At 47.5% G+C, this 26,240-nt stretch overlaps 1 protein-coding gene across 1 annotated transcript in view; it reads right to left on the reverse strand.

Annotated features, from left to right (window-relative positions):
- Positions 1-26,240, reverse strand: part of CLTC (clathrin heavy chain) — a 987,367-nt gene that overhangs the window by 390,125 nt on the left and 571,002 nt on the right. Inside the window, exons 17-18 of the mRNA XM_078679837.1 lie at positions 6,061-6,295; positions 5,858-5,980 (exon numbers count right to left, since the gene is read on the reverse strand). Coding sequence (XP_078535963.1) covers positions 5,858-5,980; positions 6,061-6,295 — 358 coding nt within the window. The remainder of the gene's footprint in view (positions 1-5,857; positions 5,981-6,060; positions 6,296-26,240) is intronic.

A 26,240-nucleotide genomic window follows, 5' to 3' on the forward strand; every position in this document is an offset into this window, starting at 1 on the left:
AGCATTTTCTCCTTGCAGGCCGGTTCAGGCCTGCAAGGCATTATGGGCAATTCCGCATTGGCAGTGAATATTATAGCAGCAGCTGTCTCGCTGAGACGGGGAGAGCCGTGATCTGTGCCTCCGGCCACTTTGGCTGCTTGTTGTAGGGTCCGGTCCCACCCGAACCCTCAGTTAAGACGGCTCGGGGAACCCACCCCCGGCCGCTTAGGCAGAGTATTTGTGGCCCGGTCCCAACCGGGCCCCTTGCACCGCTTCTCCTCCTGCTTTGCGGGGGCCCGGTCCCACCCAGGCCCTCCGCAGTCTTGGCACTTCTGGTGGTGGGGGCAGCCCAGGGAGCCCAGCCCAGGCTGCAATGGCTGGCTCCCGCCCGGCCCGTACTCGTGTGCAGCAGCTTGAGCCAATGCTGTTCTTCAGGTCTGCCCGCTCCGGCGGGCAGACGTGGTAGCTGCCGCAGGACCGCCGAGCCTTCGGGGGAGTGTGACTGCACTCCTCCCCCGCCTAACCCCTCCGGCTTCGGAGCCCGGAGATGGGGTCCCAGACGTGCTCCTCGTCTTCGCTGCTTGCTGGGGGCCTGGGTGATAGAAAAAAAAATGGTCCTAAACCTTATTATGAAGAGAGATCAACCAGTTTTCCCTTTGATATAGTCAGTAAATCATTTCCTGAGCATGCTAAAGAATGTTATGTCTGCTTGCAATACTTAATAACTTATTCAAACAAAAACACAGAAAAAGTGCAACAAACCAAAGTCTAGTCCACCATATATTTTATTTTAATGTCAATGTTGAGGCAATCAAACTTTTTTCTCTACGTTGATATTTACGCATTAGAGGTTGCTCCAAGAGGAACGTGCGTGAAGGAAAAGTGCTCAAGTGTGAAGTGATGAGGAGGTATAATCAAGGTGGTGACATAAGAAAAAGACTTTGTACAATTAAAGAGGTAGACTGGTTGTAAATTACCGTCCTTTTTGGCCTGGCCACATTTCTTGGAGGTAACTTCAATTTGGTTACAATTTTGCATTGAACTTTATTCTCATGTGGTACATTGGGTATGGAGTTGGGGTCCAGGCCATTTAAAATGGCGTTGACGTTTCGTCCAGTCTTATGGCCATAAGGGTAGTTTAGACCTTGGCCTTGCGGGTCTTTTTCAGGATAGGGTGGGGCAACCAAAATGGGGTGTTCTCAATAACCCCCTCTGTGACTCACGGGGTGTGGATCAAAATCAAGTGTGAAGGCTGGCGGTCCACAAGGTTGTGTGGCTCCTGGGGCGAATCCTTTTCTGGTCACGCTTGCACTGGTATGAAATCTTAAGTCGGCAATAAATTATCAAGGTCCACAGTGGGTTGAAGATGGTCCGCGTAGTTAGGACGATCCTCCTTAACTCGGGAATTAAATTCCAAGGCTTTAGCCGCGATTGTGCTGCATATCTGATCCGCTTCGTCTGGCCGGATACTGTCACCCCTGTCTTCCTCATCTTCCCGGAAAGCGCGACGGCGCTCCCCGCCTCACGTCTTCGCGGGGGGCCATGGTGAGCTCCTGGCCCCCCTACAGGGCACTTTCACAGGGAGCCAGATGGCGTTCCCCAGCTTCCCTTCTTCTGAGGGCAGCCCCCGGGACTTGACCCACCCTGGGGGCATCTATGAGACCGGCGGCGGAGCCCCACACGCTTCGTAGTCTGTCTCCCTTAGAGGGCAAAGGTAACCTACAGTCCAGGGGCCTTATTTCAGCCCCTGGGGGTTCGATCTGCCCCATTATTGAGTCTTCTTGCTCCTGGTGGCGCCCTCCAGCCACTGGGAGCACTTTCCTTCGCCCTCCCGATCTCCAAGAGGGTGCATTCTGCAGGGAGCGGTCTTCACTGGCTCCTTGCGCCAGTCTTTCACCTGGCGCTCCTCCTGGGCCTCTTCTCCCTGGGCAGAGGCCCCTGCTTCGGCGCACCGGTCCTGGGCTCTTCTTCTGGCGCTGGTAGGGCCCTGGGGGCAGTCAGGGGGTCCCTCCTTCCAACTGCCCATTGCCAGGCTGCAGCACCTTCCACCTCAGCAGACCACACCCCAGAGAGAGCTTCTCTTCCTGTGCAAGTTTTTTTAAAGAATTTGGGGAGGGGGCTGGCAGGAAGTCTCGGTTGGCCCTATCACACAGCGACACTTCACTTCCCTGCTGCTTCCTTCTTGTCCAGCCTCTGGGTTTATTTAAAATGGCGTCGTCCAGTGTCTCTGGCCACATGGTCCCCTTCTCCCAGTGCTGCCTTCACCTTGGTTCAGCTTGATGCCTGGCACCCAGCGACAGCTCCAGATGGATGAGCCTGTAGCTCCACCTACCTTCCTCTTCCTCGGAGGGAAGCTCTTCGCTCTGGGAAGAAAGGTCATTAATCTTTCTCTTCCTCAGAGGGAAGATCTTCGCTCTGGGAAGAAAGGTCATTAATCTAACCTGCCAGGGCCAAACCCCAGCCAGTGAGAGAAATATGACATTTCTGGATGACCCAAAAGCAGTACAAATATGACTTTGGACTCTGTAGAATACTTCTTTTCACATCCGCTATAGTGGACTTTAGTGCGTACCTGGAATCGGTAGGCCTTATGGAAGTTAGTTTAGCCCATTGGCTCCACAACTGGACCAAGTCGTTTCTCACAGGCAGAACGCAAGCAGTACGTCTTGGTACCCTTACTGCACCCAAAGTGACCACCTCTTGGGGTGTCCCGCAGGGCTCATCCCTGTCGCCATTGCTATTTAATCTCTACTTGAGGCCCCTGCTCCACTCACTAAAAAAAAAAAAAATCGGAAAATAACCATCTTTAATTATGCAGACGACCTCCAGTTAATTTTCCCTCTGGACTCTCCTAACGCTGTTGCGGAATTTCAAACCACCATGCTCCACATTCAGCGTTGGATGAATAGCAACCATTTGAAGCTCAACCCAGGCAAGATGGAACTTGTGTTGCCTGGGAAGAGCAAGGACTGCTGGGGACCGCATTTCTGGCCTAGTGAATTGGGTCCCTCCCCCACCGCGTCCCCTTCCGTAAAAAGCTTAGGGGTCATAATCAACGCGGACCTCTCACTTAGAGGACAAATGGGTGCTGTGATCTTCACCAGTCTATACCAACTACGTAAAATCAGGAAGATCGCTCATTTTCTGACCCACTCAGCCCTGGTTCAAGTTGTGATAGCATTGGTCCTCTCACGCCTGGATTCCTCAAATTCCCTCTACATCGGTTTGCCCCAGTTTTTGCTAAAACGATTGCAGATAGTTCAGAACCAGGCGGCAAGATTAATTTATAAGCAGCCAAAATGGCATTCTGCCAGGTCCTTGTTGATCAAGCTCCACTGGTTACCAGTGGAGCAACGTGCTGCATTCAAGAGTGGCTGTCTACCCTTCAAAGCACTGCATTGCAATAGTCCTAAATTTATCAATATCATGATCAATAAGCACGTCCCCCGGCGTAATTTACGCTCATCTATTCTTCATCTTCTCTCTGTTTCGACTATTAAACTCAAACGTCATGGAGGCTGTAAGTTTTCCTATACGGCCCCCACTTTCTGGAACTCCCTTCCTTTAACAATTAGAAGCTGTGACAACCTACTGTGTTTCAGAAAGGCCCTTAAAACATGGCTGTTTGGGCTAGCCTTCTAAATGGGTCCTTCGCAACAACTTGTTGCATGATTAGCGAACTGAAACCTTCGGTGACTGTGCGCTTTATAAGTTACTGGTAACATAACATCCCCATGAGGGAATAATTAAGTGAAAAACACCGTAAAACACCAACTTTCCCTGGCATGTGGCTTTCCAGTGTATAAAGCCTTTTCCATGTCTGCATAAGTCGTGCCATATCATTCACTCTGTAGCTGCTCCTATACTGCGCACGCTAGGAATCTCCCCTGCGCAGCCCCTACACGTGTGCACACGCATGTACACATGTGTCTGCAAGTAACCATCCTGGTGTCCCTTACTCCAGCTGCTGCGCAGTGGCCTGGACAAGCCAGGGGGACAACAGTAAAATCCCCATGCAGTCTCCTTCATTAGGAGTTCACGGTGGGTGAGGCCCAGATTATGAGGCTCTCCCACAGTAAAACCTTCACAAAAGTGAAAAATACAAGCGGCCAATAGTGTCAGAACCATCTTCTAACAGGGGGCAGCATGTGTTTGCGGCTGCCCTAGGGGCAGCGCATACAACTTCATGGGGGGCATTGTGATTGTTCGTGCTCGGCACACTTTTTAAAAGCTGTGCCAGGTGCATAATATGGCCCCAGGTGTTTCTGCATTGATTCACACCGCTCTTGCTTTTTTTCAGAGAATCTGCTTGACTGCATTGGTGTCTGGTTTGGTGGTCGATGCCAAAGTCTTACTCAAAGCAGCCTTAGGTTTTAGCACAGAGGTTCTGGTTGGTGCCAAAGTGGATGCTGTTGATGCAGAGGGTCAGCTTGGTGTTGGGGTGGCCGGCGCCAAAATGGTCGGTCTTGAAGGCTTCTTGGGTACCAAGCCGGAGCTGGGCAGGTCATCCAAAGTGATTTTTCGTTGTAGACCATAGGAACCAAAACCGGCCATGACAAAGGGTGCGCCCCCCCCCCTACTCCCTCTATCCCCTCCGCCCCCCCACCCTTCCTTTGGACGACCTCTTTGCCAGGGCCGGTTTGCAGCCGATTTGGTTACAGGGCCGATTATGCAGCAATGCTGCAAAAACAGCCCTGTAACAAAAACAGCCCCCAGGGGCACAAAACCGGCCCCCACCGGTGTGGCGCACTGGGGGATTGCCAGGTGCCCACTATGGCCGGTCCGACCCTGCCGAAGGCTGTGGTGGTCCAAAAGCCTGTCTATGGTCTTTAACAGTGGCTGAATTCTCTTTGGCTGCCGGCTGCTTGGAATGAGCGCGGTGTTGAGGGGGAGGGGGATGCCGTACTCACGGACTGATAAGCTGGTGGAATGTCTCCGATCTCCAGGTCGGAGCCATAACTTGCTTTAGGAGAGAAATACTCTTCATCCGCAGCTGACGCTTGTGGGTGTTTCTCATCAAAGTCCTCGGGACTGAAGAGGTCCGGAGTATTGTCTCTTCCCCTACATGACATCTCAAGGTGATGATCACGACGGTTGCGAAGAGTCTTTTTGGAGCAGAATGCACAGCAAGCATCGGCAACGAGCACAGATTGCCGACCTAATGATATCGGTCAGAGGATATTTCGCGTGGCAGAAAGGACAATTACAAAATTGCATCCGCCCCATCACTGTCAAGGCATGGTGAAGAGATGTGATGGGCGAGGCACAGGATCCCGATCAAGTAAAGTAATTAAACATCAACCCGAGATTGATAGTCTGGTAGATGTGATCGAAGTAAAATACAGACGAAGGGAAGGAACCCTGTAAACCGAAATGAGGACTGTGGCTGTGTTGACCCAGATCATAAGAGCACACGTTCTAACCAGACAGTAGATGGAAAATATAAAAAAAGTTGATGACCATGCGCATTATTTCCAAGAGGAGTCACAGCAACTTGCAACTCAAAAGACATCTTTGATGAAAAATAACTTGTACACATGTGGGCTCAACACTAGGTGGCAAGAGTGTGTCCAGAAAGTGAATCTACAACCACACAAGCCTCAAACAACAATCTAACAATGGAGCTGGTGCCCATGGAGTCACTATATCTTGCGACTACAAAGATTTCTTTGAAGAAAAACAAGTTGCAAACGTCCAAGCACAACACTACAACGTAGAAGTATTCAGAGCATGTGTATCTACAGCCACAGATGGCACGAGCATAAACATCCATCCTTTAGTGCAAGATTGTGCTGGAGGTATATTACAAACTATTTTGTTTTTCAGCAGTTTTGAGAAGTTACATGTCTGGACCAAACATGGTACCAAAACATCTTACCTGATCTATAAGAGGTCTTCTGTATGGATTGCTTTCCAGGAGAACACTGGCCCACAACTCTGGATCTTTGCGACGAACTAAGTAACGTGACAAGCTCTTGAATAATGAATTTTCATTGCATACCTAAATGACAAAAGAAATTGAAATAAGGGCAAATACACTTGTGTGTGTGTGTATATATATATATAACAGGAGCTACTTACGTTAATAAGCTCCAGGTCACACTGGCCACGCTCATAAGCCACACATGCCAGATGCGGGTCTCTCTTCTCACAGTACTTCCCAACAACGCGACTGTCATAATAAGGATTCTCCCGCAAAAATCTCTCTGGGTTGTTGTTGCTATCAATGTAGATCTTTGCCAGTGCATTATGGGTAGCAGGCTCCTCACAGCCCTCATGGATTCTCGACTCCAACCAAGGCAGAAGCAGTTTCAACCTGAGTGGCAAAAACAAGACACAGAGAGAACCTTTAAAGAATTAAACTCAGATCTAATAACTTTGCAAACAAGGTACCATGGTGATGGGTCCTGGGAGGGTGCGAGAGGTTGTGTGATAATCAAATGACAAGGATTCAGATACAAAGTTTCTTTTATGTGATGAACATCTTACAAAGTCACTCAAACCATATTTTCTTTTATGTTGGATTCTCCCTACCCCTCACAGCCATAACATCCCAACCTGCTAGCAGGCTTTTTACAAAAATGCTAAATCACAGTGAGAAAGATACAGACATTTCAGAAAATCACTGAAATTGCTCTTTGGTCATTTCATTATGTGATCTAACTTTCTGATGTGGTGGAATAACTAATTTCCTCTCTAACCTAGCTCTTTCACAACTAATACTCAAGGCAATGGGCCACAACAGGGCAATAGGATGGCATAACTCATGACAGCATCTCAGCAAAAAGTAACTATTTTACTTGATTAACTATCTTAGCTTGACTCTAAACAAAACAGTAAGCCATCCCCTTCATTAGTTGACACTTAACTTCTCAGGATTTTTTTTCAATTTAAAGGATAATGTTACGTACCCAGTAACCATCTGTTCTTGGCATGTAGAGCTGTAGATTCACATGCTGTGCATAGCTCACCATCTATTGTTGGGTCCGGATGTTTGCACTTTGTTTTTCTTCTAAGAAGTCTTTCCAGTCATGAAGTAGGTGACTCCTCCTTTTGATGAAAGTGCGCACGGGCATCAACTCCATTGTTCGATTGTTTGCCACAGAGGGTGAGAATGCAGTAGTAGTAGTAAAGCATTGCGATGTCCATGCGTATGTATGTAATTTAAATAGAGAACTGCAGCAGCTACCGGTAGCTGGGTAAGCGGGTGGGTGCATGTGAATCTACAGCTCTACATGCCAAGAACAGATGCTTTCTGGGTAAGTAACATTACCCAGTAAGTTTGAGGCATGTGAGCTGTAGATCCCATGCTGTGCATAGATTACATTGCAGTATCCTCACAAATCGGTGGCTAACCGGTAGCTGTTGGAGTTGTCTGAAATAGTGTCTTAAGTACCGCTTGATCCACATTGGCTTGTTGTCTTGCTGACACATCTACACAATAATGTTTAGTGAATGTGTGCGGTGTAGACCATGTTGCAGATTTGCAAATGTCAACAATAGGAATGTTTCCTAAAAAAGCCATAGTGGCCCCTAGCTTAGGAGTGGAATGTGCCCTAGGGGGTACAGTTGGAGTTCTCTTTGCTTTCGCATAGCAGGTTTGAATGCACTTAACAATCCACCTTACAATACCGGATTTGGAGATAGGATTGCCCTTGTGTGGTGGCGCAAAAGCAACAAAGTTGTTTCGTTTTACGAAAAAGATTTTGTCCTTTCAATTTAGTACTAGAGTGCTCTTCTAACATCTAAGGTGTGTAGAGCTCTTTCTGCAACTGAATCAGGTTGAGGAAAGAATATGTGTAATTTTACCGACTGATTTATGTGAAATGCAGATACGATCGTAGGTAAAAATTCAAGATTAGAACGAAGAACCACTTTGCCTGTGAAGTTGGAAAAAATAGTTCATGTATGGTTAATGCCTGTAATACACTCACTCTCCTTAATATGCGATTGAAATGTGGAAAGCTGTTTTCCAAGAGAGGAACTCTAGTTCGCATTTGTGCATGGGCTAAAAAGTTGGGCCCATCGACCTTGTGAGGACTATATTAAGATTCCACACTGGAGCTGGTGGAAGTTTGGGTGGTATGCTCTTTTTAGTCCTTCCATGAAAGCTTCGATCACAGGTACTCTAAATAAAGAAGAATGCTGTCCATTTTGTAGATATGCAGCAATTGCCGCTAGGTGTAGTCTGATAAAGGTATAAGCCAACGCGGACTGTTGCAAGTGTAACAGATAGCATATGATGGTTTGTATGGAAACCTCAAGAGGGTTGCTATGATTGTTACCACGGTAAATAACAAATATCTTCCACTTAGTTGGGTAGCAGGCCCTTGTAGGAAGGTATTTTAGCCTCCCTAATGATATTCATACATTCTGGTAGAAGGTTTAAGTTACCAAACCCTAAGACTTCAGGAGCCAGATCGCAAGATTTAGTTGCTTTGGATCTGGGTGTCCGATTTCTCCATGGCTTTGTGTGAGGAAACTGGAGGTTAAATGTAGCTTTTGTTGCATGACTAGAGATAGCTCCAACAGGGTTGTGAACCATGGTTGACGTGCCCATTTTTGGAGATACTATAATTAGCGTGAGAAATGTTTGCCTGAGCTTCTGAACCACTAATGGAATGAGTAGGAGAGGCAGAAAAGCGTAGGCAAATATCTCTGACCAGTGCATCCATAGTGCATTTCCCTTGGATTGCGTGTGTGGGTACCTGGAGGCGAAGCTTTGGCATTTTGCATTTTGGTGTGTGGCAAACAAGTCTATGTGAGGGACTCCCCAACTTTGAAGTATGGGTGGAGTTCCAATTAGTGTTTTTGCTGTCTCTGTCTGCTGAGGAGATATGCAATCTGGTTGTTCACTCCCTGGAGGTGCTCCGCGAGGAGAAGTTTGTGGTGAATGGCCCACCTCCAGAAGTCTTGGGCTAAGTGTGAGTTGGAGAGTCTGTCCCCCTTGTTTTTGTATGTAATACATAGCTGTCATGTCTGTCTGAACCAAGACAGCTTTGCCTTCCAGGCGAGTATGAAACGCCTTGAGAGCTAGAAATATTGCGAGCAGCTCTAGATGACTGATGTGAAGCAACTTCTGCTGTTGACTCCACAGGCCTTGCACTGTGTGTTGTTGTAGATGAGGTACCCAGCGAGGTAGGCGTCTGCTGTCAATACTATCTGTGGAACCAGATCTATGAAAGGCCATACTTTTGATAATTATTTTGTTACACCACTGCAGAGATCGATGATTACGGCCGCTTACCAACACTAGATCGGTCAATAGACTGTGACTGGTTCCAGTGACTGACTAAACATATTTGAAGTGGACGCATGTGCAGGCTGGCATGGGGGACGATACAAGATGCTATAATTCCCAGCAATTGCATATAAACCCGAGCTCAGATTTCAACCCGAGTGGAGGCAAGTAACTGCTTTGTATTGGAGGAGGGGGGGGGGGGGGGTGTTTGAACCCCTGCCTTTGTTACCTTTGTAACCCCCTCTGAAGTAACCCCTAGATGAAAAGGGTTGGTTATTGTCCTTGTAGGTGAAGGTGGTCTCAGAGGAGGTATTTTTAGAGGCTCCGCTGTAAAACGTGCGCCGAAAGGAACCACAGCTTAGTGCTGACTGAAGGGCTCCCATGGATTTGGCCACTTCAGACCAAATGGACACATGAACACATTTTCTCGAGTGAAGAATATACCACTGGGCCAAATAGATGCTCTTTGTCAAAGGGAGTGTTTAAAATGGAGGTTTGCACCTCTGGTTAGAACCCTGATATGCAAAGTCAAGCATGTCTTCTCAAGAGGACACTGCTGTTTACCGCTCTAGCAGAAGTGTCTGCAGCATCTAGGGTACATCCTATAGAGTTACTGGAAATAAGTTGCCCTTCACACACCAGGTCTTGTGCCTTAGATCTGTGTTCATGGGGCAAATATTGTATTAATTGCTCCATCTCGTCCCAGTGTGCACGGTCCTATTTTGCATGCAATGCCAGAGTGTTGGAGAGACGCCAGAAATTGACAGCCTGAGGTCACCCTTTTCCTGGAAGCATCAATAAGTTTGGATTCTTTACCTGGGGGTGGAGCATTTCCTGTTTTCTGGGAGTTGGCCCTTTTAATTGCATTGGACACAACCAGGGAGTCTAGTGGCAACTGACCTTTTTTGTCTACTCTAGGGGTAAGAATACGAGCTCTGACCGGGTCGTTAAAAATGTCATCTACATGCTTTAACATCCCTTTGATCATAGGTAGGGTATGTGAAGACCTCTGCGTGGTACTGAGGGTATCAAAGAGGAAATCCTCTTCTAAGGACTCCTTATGTAGCTGCACCCGATGGTGGTTGGCAGGTCTACCCAGTAACTCAATGTATCCTACACTGTCATATGGTGGACAGGGCTTGTTAGGATATAAATCAGGATTATTGCCAGTGGGCGAATTGATATTTTAATCATCCAATGGTTCTTGCATTGGTTGAGTATCATTCCCATTATCATCCCATTCATCCTGGTTGTCAGGTGTATGTGGTGGTGAATGTTCAGGTGAAATAGGCTGAAAGGAAGCGGGTGAGGGAAAGGATTAGTTCCAACCGTTCTCTTCTTTAAAGGAATGTGGTATACTTTCTTTGTATCAGTCCTTTTTAAAGTCACTTTTGTGGTGATGTGTCCAGTTTGAGGATGAATATACAGCACTTTTTGTTTTGGATCTGGTTTGTCGATTGGAGCGTCAAAACTGTCTTTTTGGTTATTTCGGCAATTCTGACTGAGCTGAAGGTTTGGTGCCGAAGTCTTGGGTGTTGATGTTTTCGGATCTTAAGTGTATCGGTGCCGGACTTGTGTTTTGATCCAGAAGGTCTCGGCTCCGAACTTGATTTGTAGGGAGTCTTTTCTGACCCGGAAGGCTTTTTGGTAAGTTTCGGTGCAGAGCCAGAAGGTGGGGCGTCAGAAGCATGGTCTCATTGTTGACCAGAGCCGGAGGGCGCCGTTTGGACCGGAGCCGCCTTCTTTTATGGATTTGGGTCTTGGGACGAGGGGGGAGCTGTACTCACGGTACGTTGTCCATGCGGGATGTCGTTCTCTTGGTTGGAGTCAAGCTCTGGGACGGCGATCAGCTCCTGATCCTCCGTGGTTCCCATGGCCTCTTCATCCAATTGGTGTCTGAAGATGTCCGGAATGGAGCTTGTTTGCTGGCTCTGCATCTTGCGACGTTGAGCCCTACAGTCGCAAAGGGTCTTCTTGGAGGGGAAAGCCTGGCACGGGTCGCATTCCTGTTCTGTGTTCGGGGACAAACACAGAGTACGCACTTCGTGTGAGTCGGTACGCAGCTATTTCGTGTGACACCAAGGGCAGTATCTAAAGGGAGTTCGTACCTTCCCGAAGCGGGTAAGTCCGATGACCTTCCACGAGCTTTCAGATCGAAAGTTTTGGTTAATGCAAGTAAATACGATACGCGATAAAAGGGAAAACGCAATTGAAAACAATATCATCGAGGGTTAGTATCTTGCGCACTAAGGAAAACCGAAGAAAAGGTGTCGAACTGGAGCGCAGCGATATACGTCCGAACCAGATGGCAGAAAAAAAGAATCTAACAATGGAGTTGATGCCCATGCACACTATCATCGAAGAAAACAAGTTACTTACCTGTAACTGTAGTTCTCCAGTATTGGAAGCTTTCAAAGATTCACATACCTGAATTATTCCCCGTCGTCGAGACGGGAATCTCCGGTACATAAAAAGCAATGCCTAGCAGTATAGCCAACTAAAAAGAGGCCCAGGCCCATTTCCCTTTTGCAACCCATAACCTTTGTTATGTAAAAAAGGATCAAACTTTTCCCTTAGCCAATCAGAGCTCCTCACCCTCTAGAACCCTCCTGAGAGAACCTTTTGCCCCTCAGATTTTCGTGCACTTGTGCATAAACACTTTTTGTGCCTAATCCGAGGTGAGTCTCTCAGGGGAGGAGGGTGGGTGTATGTGAATCTATGAAAGCTTCCAATACCGGAGAACTACAGTTACAGGTAAGTAACTTGTTTCCTTATTCCAGTATTGGAGCTTTCATAGATTCACATACCTGAATCAGAATGAAATGAAATGAAAGGTAGATTTATAAAGCGCGAATTGCTGCCCGTGGGCGTCCAAGCGCTAGGAGCCAACAGAGGTGGCCTGGCAGAATTGCCAGCAGAGAATTAATGAGGGAGGTGGAATAGGAATGTCTTTAACTGTTTGCGGAATGAAGAAAGGTTGGGGTTGGCTCTAAGATGTAGGGGGAGTGTATTCCAGGTCTTGGAGTCATTGTAGGTGAACGTCCTGCCGACAGACCTAGTCTTTTTTATTCTTGGGGCGGTAGCGAGCAGTAAATCATAGCACATTTTGTTTGGTTACCTACTTCTCTCAAATAGGCACACGTCTTTTCCCCGCATAGCAGTAGCTGTATATAAATAGCCATAGATAGATCGTTCATAAACTATATATAAAACAGCATACAACAATAAAATGTGCTTATCTTACCAACCAAGGAAGGAGGGATGACAAAGAAGGCTCATAGTTACTGGAAAAGGTTCCTCAGTACAGCTTGTCCCACTGCAACATCACCTCTTGCATGAGCGTCTAGGCAGTAATATCTGGTGAACGTATGCGCACTCCTCCAGGAAGCCGCCCTGCAGATGTCCTGGATAGGTACGCCTGAAATCAGAGCAGTAGAGGCTGACCCCGCTCTTGTTGAATGTGCACAAACACGTGCATTCAATGGCTTCCCAGCTGCCTGATGACAGTATTGAATGGCGTTTGAAATCCACCTTTCGATTCCCCGTTTCGACAACGGGAACCCCTTCCTGGGGGCCCTAAAAGCCACAAATGAGTAGATTTCCTGAAAGATTTTGTTCTTTGCAAGTAAAATTTCAGAAAACGCTGAACATCCAGAGTATGGAGAGTCCTCTCTGCAGCTGTAGATGGTTGAGGGAACAATCTTTTAAGGATCAATGGCTCATTCAAATGGAAATCCGTTGGTACCTTTGGTATAAATTTTGGATTCGTTCTTAGCACCATCCTGTCCTCTCTGAATTGCAAGAAAGGTTCTTGCGTTGTAAGGGCCTGTATCGCTCCCACTCTCCTGGCTGATGTCAGAGCTATTAATAGAGCCACCTTCCAGGATAGGAACTTTAGATCTGTTCTGTGAATTGGCTCAAATGGTGGTTTCATCAACTGTGATAAAACAATGTTCAGTTGCCATAGTGGAGGTGGAGGCCTGGTAGGTGGGTAAACAACCCCTTCATGAATTGTTTTACAATCCTTTCTGACCACAGAGACGGACCCGATGAGCTTCTCCTGTATCTAGAGATTGCCGCTAGATGCACTTTAATAGGGGCATGGGCCAATCCTGACTTTGAAAGCCATAGTAAATATGGGATGATCTGATGTGCCTCTGCCCGCAGAGGATGTAGGTCGTTCGTGACACCACAAGCAGAATCTTTTCCATTTCATTTGATATGTTTTATTAGTGCTCTCAGCCCTTGCTTTTGCCAGGCTCTCTCTGCATTCTGCTGGAATGTTTAATTGATGAAATTCACGGTATTCAGGAGCCAGGCCGCTAATTGCAGAGATGTCTGGTCTGGATGCCGCACCTGTCCCTGAGCCATAGTCAACAGTGCTGGTATTGGCTGTAGACGTGTTGGTTCTGTTTCCGATAAAAGGAGCAGTTCCGTGAACCATTGCTGCCTGGGCCACCAAGGGGCTATCGGTATCATCCTGCATGGTTCCTTCATTTTTGTGAGCACTCGCGGCAGAAGGGGAATCGGCGGAAAAGCATAGGCAAAGACGCCTGACCATGCCATCGAAAACGCATTTCCCCACGATCCCCTTTGGTGATGCCAGCTTGCAAAAAATTGGCATTTCTTGTTCTGGGCTGTGGCAAATAGATCCACTGTCGGCATTCCCCATTTGCCAAAGATGTCCAGTAGTATGTCCTGGTTGAGTTCCCACTCGTGACAGGTCGTCTTCTGCCTGCTGAGAGTGTCCGCTGTTGTGTTTTGATCCCCTGGAGGATGTACTGCTTTTAGAGTTACTTTGTGACTTACAGCCCATTTCCATATCTTCTGAGCTTCTCGTGACAGCGAGAGTGATCTTATGCCCCCCTGCTTGTTAATTTAGTGCATTGCGGTTGTGTTGTCTGTCCGCACTAACACTGATCTTCCTTCAAGTCTTCTTAGGAAGGCTAACAATGCCAAACCTATTGTCCCCAATTCCAATAGGTTTATGTGAAGTTGCTGCTCCTGCTACTTCCCTCGGCTGCTGACCTGTAAATCCTGGAGGACTGCTCCCCATCCTTCGAGAGACATCTGTGGTAACCACTAATGGGGCTGATTCGGTAGGGAAGGAAAGACCCACCGAGATGTTGCTTTTGTGAGTCCACCACGTTGCCGCCTGCAACATCGGTTACGTGACATTGATTTTGTCCTCGAAGGATACCTTTGCTTGGCACCACTGTAGATGTAACGCCTCTTGCAATGGACGCATTCTCAATCAATATAAGGGGATGAGTGGTATGCACGAAGACATTGTTCGCAGAAGCGATTTGTACTTTCGGACTGAAAGATACTTTTTTCTCCTGAACTCTTTGGCTAGAGATACAGGTCCCAATTGTCTTTGTTGATGGGAATGCCTTGTTTTGTGAAGTGTCTAAGATTGCACCCAAAAACGTGATCCTTTTGGATGGTTGAATAGACTATTTTTCTACATTTAAAGTCAGACGCAGATCTGCAAACAACTGTATGCATGCTGAGGTTGAAGTTTGAGCCGCCTTCTCCGATGGTGCCTTTATCAACCAATCGTCCAGGTATGGGAATATTTGGTGTTTTTTTCTTTGAAGGTAAGCTGCCACTAGCGCCAGACATTTTGTAAAAATTCTCAGGGCAGACTTGAGGCCGAACGGCAGCACTCTGAATTGGTAATGGTCCCCGGCCACTGTAAAAAGAAGGTACTTTCTGTGGGAAGGATGAATGGGGATATGAAAATATGCATCCTGTAAATCTAGGGAGGTCATTTGATTTCCTGTGTTTAAGAGTAGCAGAATATCCTGAAGGGTCACCATCCTGAATGACTGTTTTTTGAGATAGGCATTTAGAGACCTTAGGTCCAGAATCAGACGCCACTGGAGAGCATTCTTTAGGATCAAGAAGAAACGGGAATAAAATCCTTTCCCTCTTTGGGAGTTCGGTACCGGTTCTATTGCTTCCTTTCAGAGCATTGCCTGAATCTCCCGACGCATTCGAGATAGATGTTTGACTTCTTGATACGTAGGTGGTGTGGGAGGAGGGAATTGTAGAAATTCTAGAGTATGTCCGAATCTTATTATGTGGAGGACCCATTTGTCCGATGTTATTCTCTGCCACTGGTGTAAATAGTAAGTCACTCTTCCACCCAGGGGAACATTCGGAGAGGTAGGAGTATAAGAGGCCGGACACCAAAGGATGTCATTGCTTTTTATTGATGTCTTTACTTTAACGACCTCCACGTCCTCTGGGAGCGGATTTAGAATAGCTTCCAGACTGTCTCTGTCCGTATTGCTGTCGGTATTGCTGTGATGAGGAAGTATAAGAGGTGCATCTCCCTTGTTGGTATCCACCTCTATAAGATGGTTGTCCTCTCCCTCGGGCACCTCGAAAGGGCACCTTCCAGTATTGTAACATTCCCAAGGCCTTAGCCGTATCCATGTCCTTCCTAATACCTTGAAGGGTTTCCTCCACCAGACGTCCATACAAATACTCCCCATCAAACGGCAGATCCAGAATCTTATTTTGGACCTCTGGTCTAAAGGCAGTGGCCCTCAGCCAGCCCTGGCGCCGTAAAACTGCTGCCCCTCCTAGAGAGCGAAAGGCTGTGGTAGCAATGTCCATCGCACAGTCGATGACTTCAGCCGAAGTCCTCTCACCTTCTTGCAGAACCTTCTTCGCTTCCAGTTTGCTGTCTTCCGGAAGGAGGTCGACATATGGTGCCATCTCGCACCACATATGCCTGTCATATCTGCCCAGGATGGCAAGGGCATTAGCTGCTCTGACTAGAAGAGCTGACATGGAGGAGAATATTTTTCCTGTATTGTTCAACCGCCGTCCCTCCCTGTCCGGAGGTGCAGGAATAGGCGCTGACGAGTATTTTGATTTCTGCAGCGCTGCCTGCGAAATTATAGAATCCGGTTTAGGATGGCCCAGCAAACAAGCTGGTGCGTCCGAGGGTGCCTTATACCTTTTGTCCAACCTAGCGAGCACAGATGTAACCATCGCTGGAGTCGTCATCACTTTCAAGCCTTCCTCCCATACATGGCTGATTGGTATGGATCTAACTGATTTATGATAAGGCTCTTTAAAGTCATAGAGGAAGCATTCTGTCTGAGTTGTCTTCATTGGCAGCTGAAATCTTTTCACAGCTCTCTCCATCAAGTTGTGGAATCCACCAATATTCACTGGTGGAGAATCCGCCGGCCCTTGTGTGGGTGAGGCCGGAGATGGGATTAGATAGTCATCCCATTCTTTGTGGGGCTCAGTTAGCTCCCCTTCTTCATGGTCCTCATCATCCGTGGTAACCGGATCCTGGTGATGTTGGACTTGAGGTGTTTGTGGAGTAGTGCCCAGTAGCGATTCTCTGCTTCTGACTGGAGTAGCCGGAATACAACGGGGATGTGAAAGAGGAACTTCCTGAGGAACTACTGATGGAGGGAACCTCTTCTTATAATCTAACATGAACTGCAAGTCCATCATCATGGAGGATGGCATAGCGACCATCTCTTCCTAAAGACCCTGTTTGTAACGTTGCTGTGAGGGGCTGTGATATTCTTCATAACCCTCTTCGTCCTCATCCTCTTGACATTTCACATGGAGTTGTGATGGGCTACTGGCATACCCAAAGGAACCCTCATCTTCCTCTTCATCAGACTCTTCCAAAAGGTGTGATGAACCAGAGGCGTAATCTTACTCGGGGAAGTCAGATCTTGGCGTAATCTTTTTCCTTTTTTTTTTCTGGAGTTTATCTCGATGAGCCCGTCGACAAGATCGCCGCCGACACTACTGTCGTCGATGTTGTCGTCGACACTGCACCAGAACCATTCCTCACAGACAACATAGTAACCGTCGTCTAAGTTCCCGTCAACGACCCAGTCGTCCTAACCGTCGACGACGTCGATCCCGTCGTAGACATGGTCGTCATCACCGTCGATGTTACTGGCATCGAGACTCCCGTCGTCGACACCATAACAGGTAATGGCAATTTCTGTACCTCTGTCTTCGTAGACTGATTTCTTCGTCGACGCTCTCGTCGACGATCCCGTTGACAATGTACATTTTTTGCTTTTCTCCTCAGGAGTACTAGAAGATGGTTTCTTGAAGGATTCCTTGACCAGAGGTGGGGACTTTGAAGGCTCAGAAGAGGCTCTCTTTGAAACTTTCTCTCCAGAAGTCGGTCCTTTGTTCTCCTTTTCTTTTGGCTGAGATTTTGAAGGACTACGCCCTGACGACCCATGAGTGGTCTTTCTTAGGGCCTTCTCAGGACGTTCCCCTGAGGAATGAGCCTGAGGAGATCTTGATCTTTTTTTAGATCTCCTAGATGTAGAGGAGGATTCCTGATCACGATCACTAGAGACCACCTCCTTTCTGGCCTAAATTTTCTGAAGCCATATCAAAAGGCATCCCTCACGATCTCTAAGAGTCTTGCTAGAGAAAGTGCGACATACCTTGCAGTCCTTGGCTTGGTGGTCCGGATAAAGACAATAAATGCAGTCTTTATGTGGGTCATCAGTGTAGTCTCTTCTTAGAGCAGGTAGCACAGGCTCTAAATAGACCCTTCTTCTCTTTCCCAGACATTCTACAGAATGTAGTTGAAAACAGGTCACAATATTCTCAAATCCAAGAGAAAATAGAAAGAAATCAAGTTCCAGAAAAGCTCAATAACTAGAGTTTGAGCAGAGCTCAAAGGAGACTTCCTAGCCCAACGTGCCGGTAGAAAATCTGAGGGGCAAAAGGTTCTCTCAGGAGTGTTCTAGAGGGTGAGGAGCTCTGATTGGCTAAGGGAAAGTTTGATCCTTTTTTACATAACAAAGGTTATGGGGTTGCAAAAGGGAAATGGGCCTAGGCATCTTTTTAGTTGGCTATACTGCTAGGGTCTAGGCCTCTTTAGTTGGCTATACTGCTAGGCATTGCTTTTTATGTATTGGAGACTCCCGACTCGACGACAGGGAATGATTCAGGTATGTGAATCTATGAAAGCTCCAATACTGGAGTAAAGGAGGTGTCACCTACCTAGTGACTGGAAAGATTTATTCGAAGAAAAACAAAGTGCAAACATCCGGACCCAACACTAGATGGTGAGCTATGCACAGCATGTGATCTACAGCTCACATGTCTCAAACATTTATTTTCGCGTCAGAGCATTCTGGCTATTGTGGATATAATACATGCAAGGATTTTACACTAAGTGAAAATACAAGATCAATATACTCTAATGATATACTAAATTTTAATAATAAAATCATTTATAAAGCGCATGGTTACACCGACTGGCCGCGCTAGAAACAGCTACAAGCGAGGCTAGGCAGGCAGGCTGAGCTTACATCTGGTAAAGCGAGGTTTTCAAGCTTTTCCGAAAGACACTTTCAGATGATTCTGCACGAAGTGGAGGAGGTAGTGTATTCTTATTTTTGGCTGCCAAATAGCCAAATGAGCGTGCACCCATTCTCGCCCTTTGAATTTTTGGGACTTTGAGCAGAAAGGCTCCTGTTGATCTCAAATGTGGTGTTGGATTGTAGGGGGTCAATAGATCATGCAGATAGCTAGGCCACTTTCCCTGTAAACACCAGTGACAGAAGAACATCGCTTTAAAGAGGATTCTTTTGTCAACGTGTAGCCAGTGGAGGGCATCAAGGGCTTTTGCCGCGGAGGATCTTTGGTAGATTAAGAACTAAGCGTGCTGCTGCATTCTGAATGTGTTGTAGCCGCTGGAGACTTTTTTTTTGTTGCTCCCAAGTTGAGAACACTTCCATAGCCCAGTTGCTATGTAACCAGAGTGTGGACTAGTGTTTTTCTGGCTGAAATGAGTAGACTATCCAGAGTTTTCTTTAACATTTTATGGGTTTCAAAGCATTTCCCTGTAACCTTCATGGTGTGGGTCTGAAAGGATAGTTTGGAGTCGAGCCAGACTCCAAAGTTTTTTACCTCCTCTTTGGGAATAGGCATGGACCCCAGCCTCTGAGGCCACCAAACTGAACACCAGATGGAGGGGGCCTTTCCTATGATCATAACCTCGGTTTTACTGCTGTTCAGTTTCAGGCAGTTGTTTGACATCCAGGAAGCTAGGTCTTTTAGACAAGAGGAAAACTGGGCGGCTGGCTCATCTGAGTCCTGGGATAGAGGGACAACAAGCTGCGTGTCATCCGCATATGACAATGGTGACATTGTGTTTTTCCACAACATCCGCCAGATGGGCAATGTACAGGTTGAAAAGAAATCTTGAAAAGAAAAATGTATTAATATCTATTGAATATGGGTTAAATAAACTGGCTAACAACCAATTAAAACGGTGTACATTCGTTGAAATGTTTAACAGTGACTAACACATTTTGGACAGTAAAGTATGATTCACACAACGGGGGAATAAATGCTCTTAACACTAATGCTATCAAATAACACTTTTTTTACATGGTTCTTTATATGTCCTGAGGAATCCAAGTGAGATTCTTACAGTTGTCTAATGAATCGCAAAATTAGGTCTTACACAGGTCAGCAATATGTTAAAGCACCTGCTGGAACACTACAAAGCAGCACTCAGATTCAAAATACTGACTGGTTGCCCAGGCTTTCCATCATTCCAAGGTAAATAAAATGTATACTGTGAAGTTGGTTAGCAGTAGTGCCTGGTATCCCAATGCCACAGAAGAAAAGAATATATACTGGTTGTGCTTTTCAGGAATCTTCATTAAAGTCATAAACGGTAGGGGGGCGTAGCCAAGCAACATGGCCGACTGACGTGATCCTTGGTGCTCTCGGTTAATTCTGCAGAATCCTGTTTTACATAGCCTGATAAGCTTGGAATGCATGGTGCACCGAAGATAGCGGATTCACCGGAGAGTGAACACGTTGAAATTGACTCGCGGTGACGTCCGGAGATTCCCTGAGACGAGCAGACTTGGAGCAGCCTAATTGAACCACCCTGGCCCATTGATGCCATAGGGATAACTCCTGGTTATCGGAGGTCTGGCTCGCCGGCCCCGGGAGGAGAGGCCCATAGTACGCCTCTGGGACCAAAGAATGTGGCCTCTGAGACGGCCTGCAGGCCGCAGAGTGGCTGCGGGCCACATCAGTGCTGTTGGGCTGCCTGGCTTGAGGGGAGGCAGAGCGGTCTGTGAAAGGCTCAGTGCTGGCGGACACTGCAGAAAGTGGAGCAACTGGAGGTTCGTGCCAGCATCAGACGCCAAGACGGAGCCGCAGTCTGCCAGCAGTGCAGAACCAGCAGGACGCAGCGGCTGATGAGGGAAGCAGACTGCAGCAGCCGCGGGGACGTCGGCGAGAAGCGGGGAATGCTGAAACGGGGCCAAACATTGTAGAGGGCACGTTTGAATGCTGGACACACCCTCAATCAGGACCAAGCATGGCCGTGGCTAAACACTAGAGTCTGGGTCCGAGATTGCTGGTCCTGCGAGTTACATGGTCCACGTGTCTACAAGGGGATTCAGGAACACAGGTGGTGAATTCTGGGCAGGAGTCTAAGCACCAAGATTAGGTCTCCTCACCGGAAGTGATCCCCCACTGGCTGTCCAGGGAAAAAGACACGTGCAGACCCTGAGATTGGCCCTAGAAGGAGGGGAGAGGGGGCTAGAGGCAAAGGAGATTAGATTCAGCAAAATTAAGGTGACTCAGGAGGATCACCGAAGGACATGCCAGGCAATATCTCGCTTTACCTGGGAAGCTACGCACGGAGCGGTTCCTTTGTCAGTGCTAAAGGGACCCCTGCGCAGACCGGCGAATGACTAGGTGTACCCGGAAACCACAGAACCTCAGAAAATGAGCAGAGTGGAAGAGCCTGGTCGCAGCACGATGGAGGTCGCGAACGGCTGGGACGCTGTGTGCTGAATCCACACGGGGGAGAGACTGAAATAAGGGCACAGAGGTACAACCCGGGGAGGGACACCCTCACAGCATCTGTGAGTGACTTGCTTCCTACAGACACCCTTCTCAGAGTACACATAACATGGGTAAGGACAAGGCAACGCGTTCTGCCTCTAAAAACACAATCACCCAACATACCATGCCACAACATCCCATGCGGAAGCTTACAAGACAAACAGGACCCAGCAAAGACGAAGAATATGGGCTGATGGAACCCAGCGGTGCAGAGCTATTGGCGGTGATGCAAGGCTCCAGAAAGGCACTGGAACAACAAATACAAACCATATCTATTGACGTGAATCTGCTCCGTGCAGACTTGCGTAAAGTGGCGGACAAAGTAACAGCCGCAGAAGGTAATATTGCTAACCTACAGGGAGAGGTGATCACTGTCTAACAAATGGCAGAGACGGCCACGGGAGCCTTAGAACGGAGGGCAGAAGACGTGGAGGGCAGGTCCCACTAAAACATTATCCACGTCCTGGATTTTCCTAAATGATTGGAAAATGGATCGGCGGAACAATTTGTGGAGAAGTGGGTTCGCACAGAGCTCTGCCCTCAAAGACTAACCAACTTCTTTGAGGTGGAGAGGGCTCACAGGGCGCTGGTGCCGGTGATGCCCACGGCTGGGGGGAGGGGAAGTTTGTTATGAGTTCAGTGTATCAGTTTCATAATCGATTGTGGACAGTTGAGGTGGACAGTGGGCTGGGGAAGACCACTGTTAGCGACATTTCAATACCAGGATGAGACCGGACCTTAAGGTACTGACATTGAATGTTAGGGAACTTGGAACATATGTTGAGAACTATAGAGTGTTATCTTATTTAAAAAGACATCTCCATAGCATGCCTACAGGAAACACACCTGGATGACTCAGGCGCCAGGCCCTCTACGCTGGGACCACCGCCAAACTACAGAAAAGACTCCAGCGCATCCAGAACGCCTCAGCACGACTCGTCCTGGACATCCCCCGACACAGCCACATCTCTGCCCACCTGAGGGACCTGCACTGGCTCCCCGTCAGCAAGAGGATCACGTTCAGACTCCTCACCCACGCACACAAGGTTCTCCACGACTTGGGTCCCGAATACCTCAACAACCGCCTCACGTTCTACACGCCAACCCGCCAGCTCCGCCAGCCTCGCCACCGTCCCACGGATCCACAGAACCACCACCAGAGGAAGATCCTTCACCTACCTGGCGGCCAAGACCTGGAACACCCTCCCCACCCACCTACGACTCACCCAGGACCATCTCTCCTTCAGGAAGCAACTCAAGACCTGGCTTTTCGAGCAGTAGCAGCCCCCCCCAACCCCCCCCCCCAGCGCCTTGAGACCCTAGCGGGTGAGTAGCACGCTTTACAAATACTCTTGATTGAGTGCTCTTAGCGAAAAAGTGCCATGGCCAAGTGTACCATTCCTCCTACTCTACATTTGCTAGGGGCACGTTCAGGTGGGTGGAACCCAGAATCCCACTCACCCCTACATATTTGGGGCAGATGTGGTCAAAAGGTATGTGTATGTTAGGGGGGAGTAGGATGGCCAGGAAGTATACTAAACACATATGCACCAAAAGCAGACAATCCCATGTTTAACTATAACATACATGACTTGCTTGCACAAGACGTAGGAGCACCACTCTGTGGATGGGAGACTTTAATTGCATATTTGGCCCAGACATCTATAGGATGCCTCCTAGAGCAGGTACAAAATTCCACATTACATATGCCCTGCAAGAGCTTATGCACAAGCAGAGAATTTATGATGGCTGGAGGCTGGACCACCCGACTCAGCTGATCTATACATGCTATTCGGCTACACATGGTACCCATAGTAGACTGGAAAGGATATTGATGGCCAACAACCAAAGATTGGATGATGTTGTGGAGACGCATACATAACGGTTCCTATCTGATCATGCACTGGTCAGCAGTGTTGTGAGATAGGGTAGACCAGCAGAAGAGTCTCGCTTCTGGAGGGTGTCCGCAGACATCCTAGACTACCCTTAAAGAAAAGATGCGCCATGGTGGCATTGTAGATTTTATGACAATCAACTGGGTCCCTACGAGACATGGAGCCAATGAGAGGGTGGCTATAAAGGCTGCATTGAGGGGAAATTGCCTGGGTCTGACATGTATTGTATATCAAGAAACAGTGGTTCTTGTGGAGACAATAACAAGTTATGATGATAATCAAAAAGCACAATGGCAGTACCAATAGGTCAGGTGGATTGCAAACAAGGAAGCAGAGTACAGTATGATTGCGTATTCATAGTTTATAACAAATATTCAGACAGATTTCAAATATACATAAAGATTGGTGCTTAGTGTCCACAGTGAAAAAGTGGAACCAAAAAGGAAATGGTGTGACATTTGTGACAATTACAATATGGTTTTCATTCTTTTGAAAAAAACGACCATTTATATTATTATAACAGTCTTCTCAGACACTGAACAATAATCAGTGCTGGTGAAATTATTCGTTTTCTTTAAAGTCGACGGCGTTTCGACCCTTTCAAAGATACACGGTCTCTTCAGGACCTAGTAATATAGGGACATCTGAATCAATAGCAGTTGGTATGCGCAGCCACGTGTATGAAGTGAAAAGCACCGGTCAAGTGTAAAAAAGGGCATAAGGATACTCACACTGGACCAAGCCGGGTACTCCGTATGAGGGAAGAGGGGGAGGCTGGCAATCGATGAGGCAGGGCAGGTGCCCGGGCCTATGGTTCAGAGCTGTTTGGGAGGTAATATCCGTCATTTCTCTTCAAGGGTGCAGGATAAAGCAGAGACTATGCGGGAACAGGGTGTGACCAGTCTGTCGATTTCTTCCGAATCAATCAGTTTCCGATGCGTGCAGCCGCTACGAGTCTCCTCCTCAGCGGCCGCCCTGGTGCAATGAAATGTGGCATTCGGAGACAGCTCAAGAGGGAGCGCACTGAGGGGGAGCTGGCTTTGGCAGAGCTTCTGACGAGAGGATTCTCACAACGGGAGGGTGGCCCAAGAGAATAAGCACTGAGCAGGCAGATTGGTGACACTTAGGACCGCCTAGATAAATACACACTCACAGTATAGCCAAAGTCTACATAGGAAAGGGGATAAAACAGGCCAGTTGCTTGCATGGATACAGAGGAGAGAGCAATCCTCACCCCCAACTACCTAGTTGCTGTCTACTGATGGCACCAGGGTGGCAGTAGCCAGTAGTATAAATGTTTTCCAGCAGAACCTGCAGCGGGTCTATATGGCTGACCCCACTGTTAAGCTGGAGCGCTTCCTCCCATTTTTGGAGAGCCTTCCCCTCCCAAGACTGGAACCTCTGGTTGTGACAGAGTTAGACTCCAAATTAACACAGGAGGAACCTCAGGAGGCATTGAAGAGGCTACCGAGGGCGAAGACGCCAGGGCAAGGGGGGGATGGAGAGGGATGGGCGAGGGGGGGGGGCGGTTCTCACCAGAGTTCTACCAAGCATTTTCAATGACGGTAACACAGGCTTTTCTCCAGGTCCTTACAGAGGCACAACAGACCGGGATCCTTTCCCCATCATTGAGGGAAGGGGAGATTTGTATGCTATTGAAACGCAAAGGTGAGAAATCAGACCCAGCTGCCTTTAGGCCGCTTACAATGAATAATTCAGATATCAAGATATTGTGTAAGCTGCTGGCCAACCGATTACTGCCCTGCATGCCGCAGTTGATCCATGAGGAACAATGTTGCTACATTCCTTGTCGGCACACCAGTGTAAACCTGCGACGACTGACTCACATACTCCACAAAGTAAAGTATAGGGATGAAGAATTAAAGTTGGTATTGATAGACCTGGAAAAGGCGTTTGATATGGTCGACTGGGGTTGGCAATTGGAAGTACTGAAAGCTGTCCGGATAAGCTAGCGGTTCAGACAGTGGGTTCAGATGCTTTATGTAAAACTGTGCACAATGCTACGAGTGGGGGTGAAACTGCTCTGGTACACAGGTTTTTTAAGTGGCTTCGCCGCGAGATACTCTGCCCAAGCTGTTGCAACTACTGGATGGTTTTGGGGATGTCACAGATCTACGCCTCAATCGAGCAAAGACCCTAATATTTCCCCTAGCGAAGTCAACTAATCTACCAATAGATAGGCTTCCAAGCCAAGGATTGCGTTGGAAACAGACCCATTTTCGTTACTTGTGCATACAAGTTTCACACAGACGCTCAGGTACTCAATTTAAATATGGATTGAGTACTCGATAGGCTGTGGAACTCGGTCGCCTTCTGAAACACTCTACCGCTGTCTTTAATGGGCAGAGTAGCAGTTTCCAAGATGGTGGTATTACCCAGATGCCTATACATGTTGCATAACTTACGATGTCACATACCAAACATGCATTTTATATGACTGCAGTCTGCACTTGTCTCATTATGGTCCAGACAACGTAGTACAGTTGCTCTACGGACTATACCCCTGCGTTTGTTGCTGCATTTTGTGATAAGTCTGCCACTTTTCTCTCTAGTAGTGGAGGGTCTTTGTGGCCAAAGGCAGAGCACGCATCACAGGAAGTCTACTTGTGATCTGGTGAGGCTTAAATTACAGACACTGTGCTGGTCGCTTCAAGGATATGAAAACGAGTTACTTACCTGTAACTACGGTTATCCAGTATTGGTATCTTTCATAGATTCACATGCCTGAATCATTCCCCGTCGTCGAGGCGGGAGTCCCACGGTAAATAAAATATATAATAGCAGTGCCTAAAATTTCTTGTAGTAGGCTGGAAAAGCCTAAAGGCCTAACTAGGCCTCAAAACTTAGCAGCCTATCTACATCATTATGTAAAAAGACCTGAAATATTAGCCTCAGCCAATCAGCTGTCCTCACTCTCTAGAACCTTCCCTGCTCAGGCAGTTCTCCTCAGATTTTCCCAGCACAAGTGAGAAGTAGTATCCATAGCCAGAACTGCCCTACCGGGGAGGAGGGTGGGTGCATGTGAATCTATGAAAGATACCAATACTGGATAACCGTAGTTACAGGTAAGTAACTCGTTTTCTTATCCAGTATTAGGGTATCTTTCATAGATTCACATGCCTGAATCAGAATAGCAAGCAGTAACATCATGTCTGTCGATAGAGGAAGGTGGGAGACAAAGAAAATATAAATCAATCCCCACACAACCA

This window comes from Lissotriton helveticus, chromosome 3_1 (assembly GCF_964261635.1).
Source record: "Lissotriton helveticus chromosome 3_1, aLisHel1.1, whole genome shotgun sequence".
NCBI lineage: Eukaryota > Metazoa > Chordata > Amphibia > Caudata > Salamandridae > Lissotriton > Lissotriton helveticus.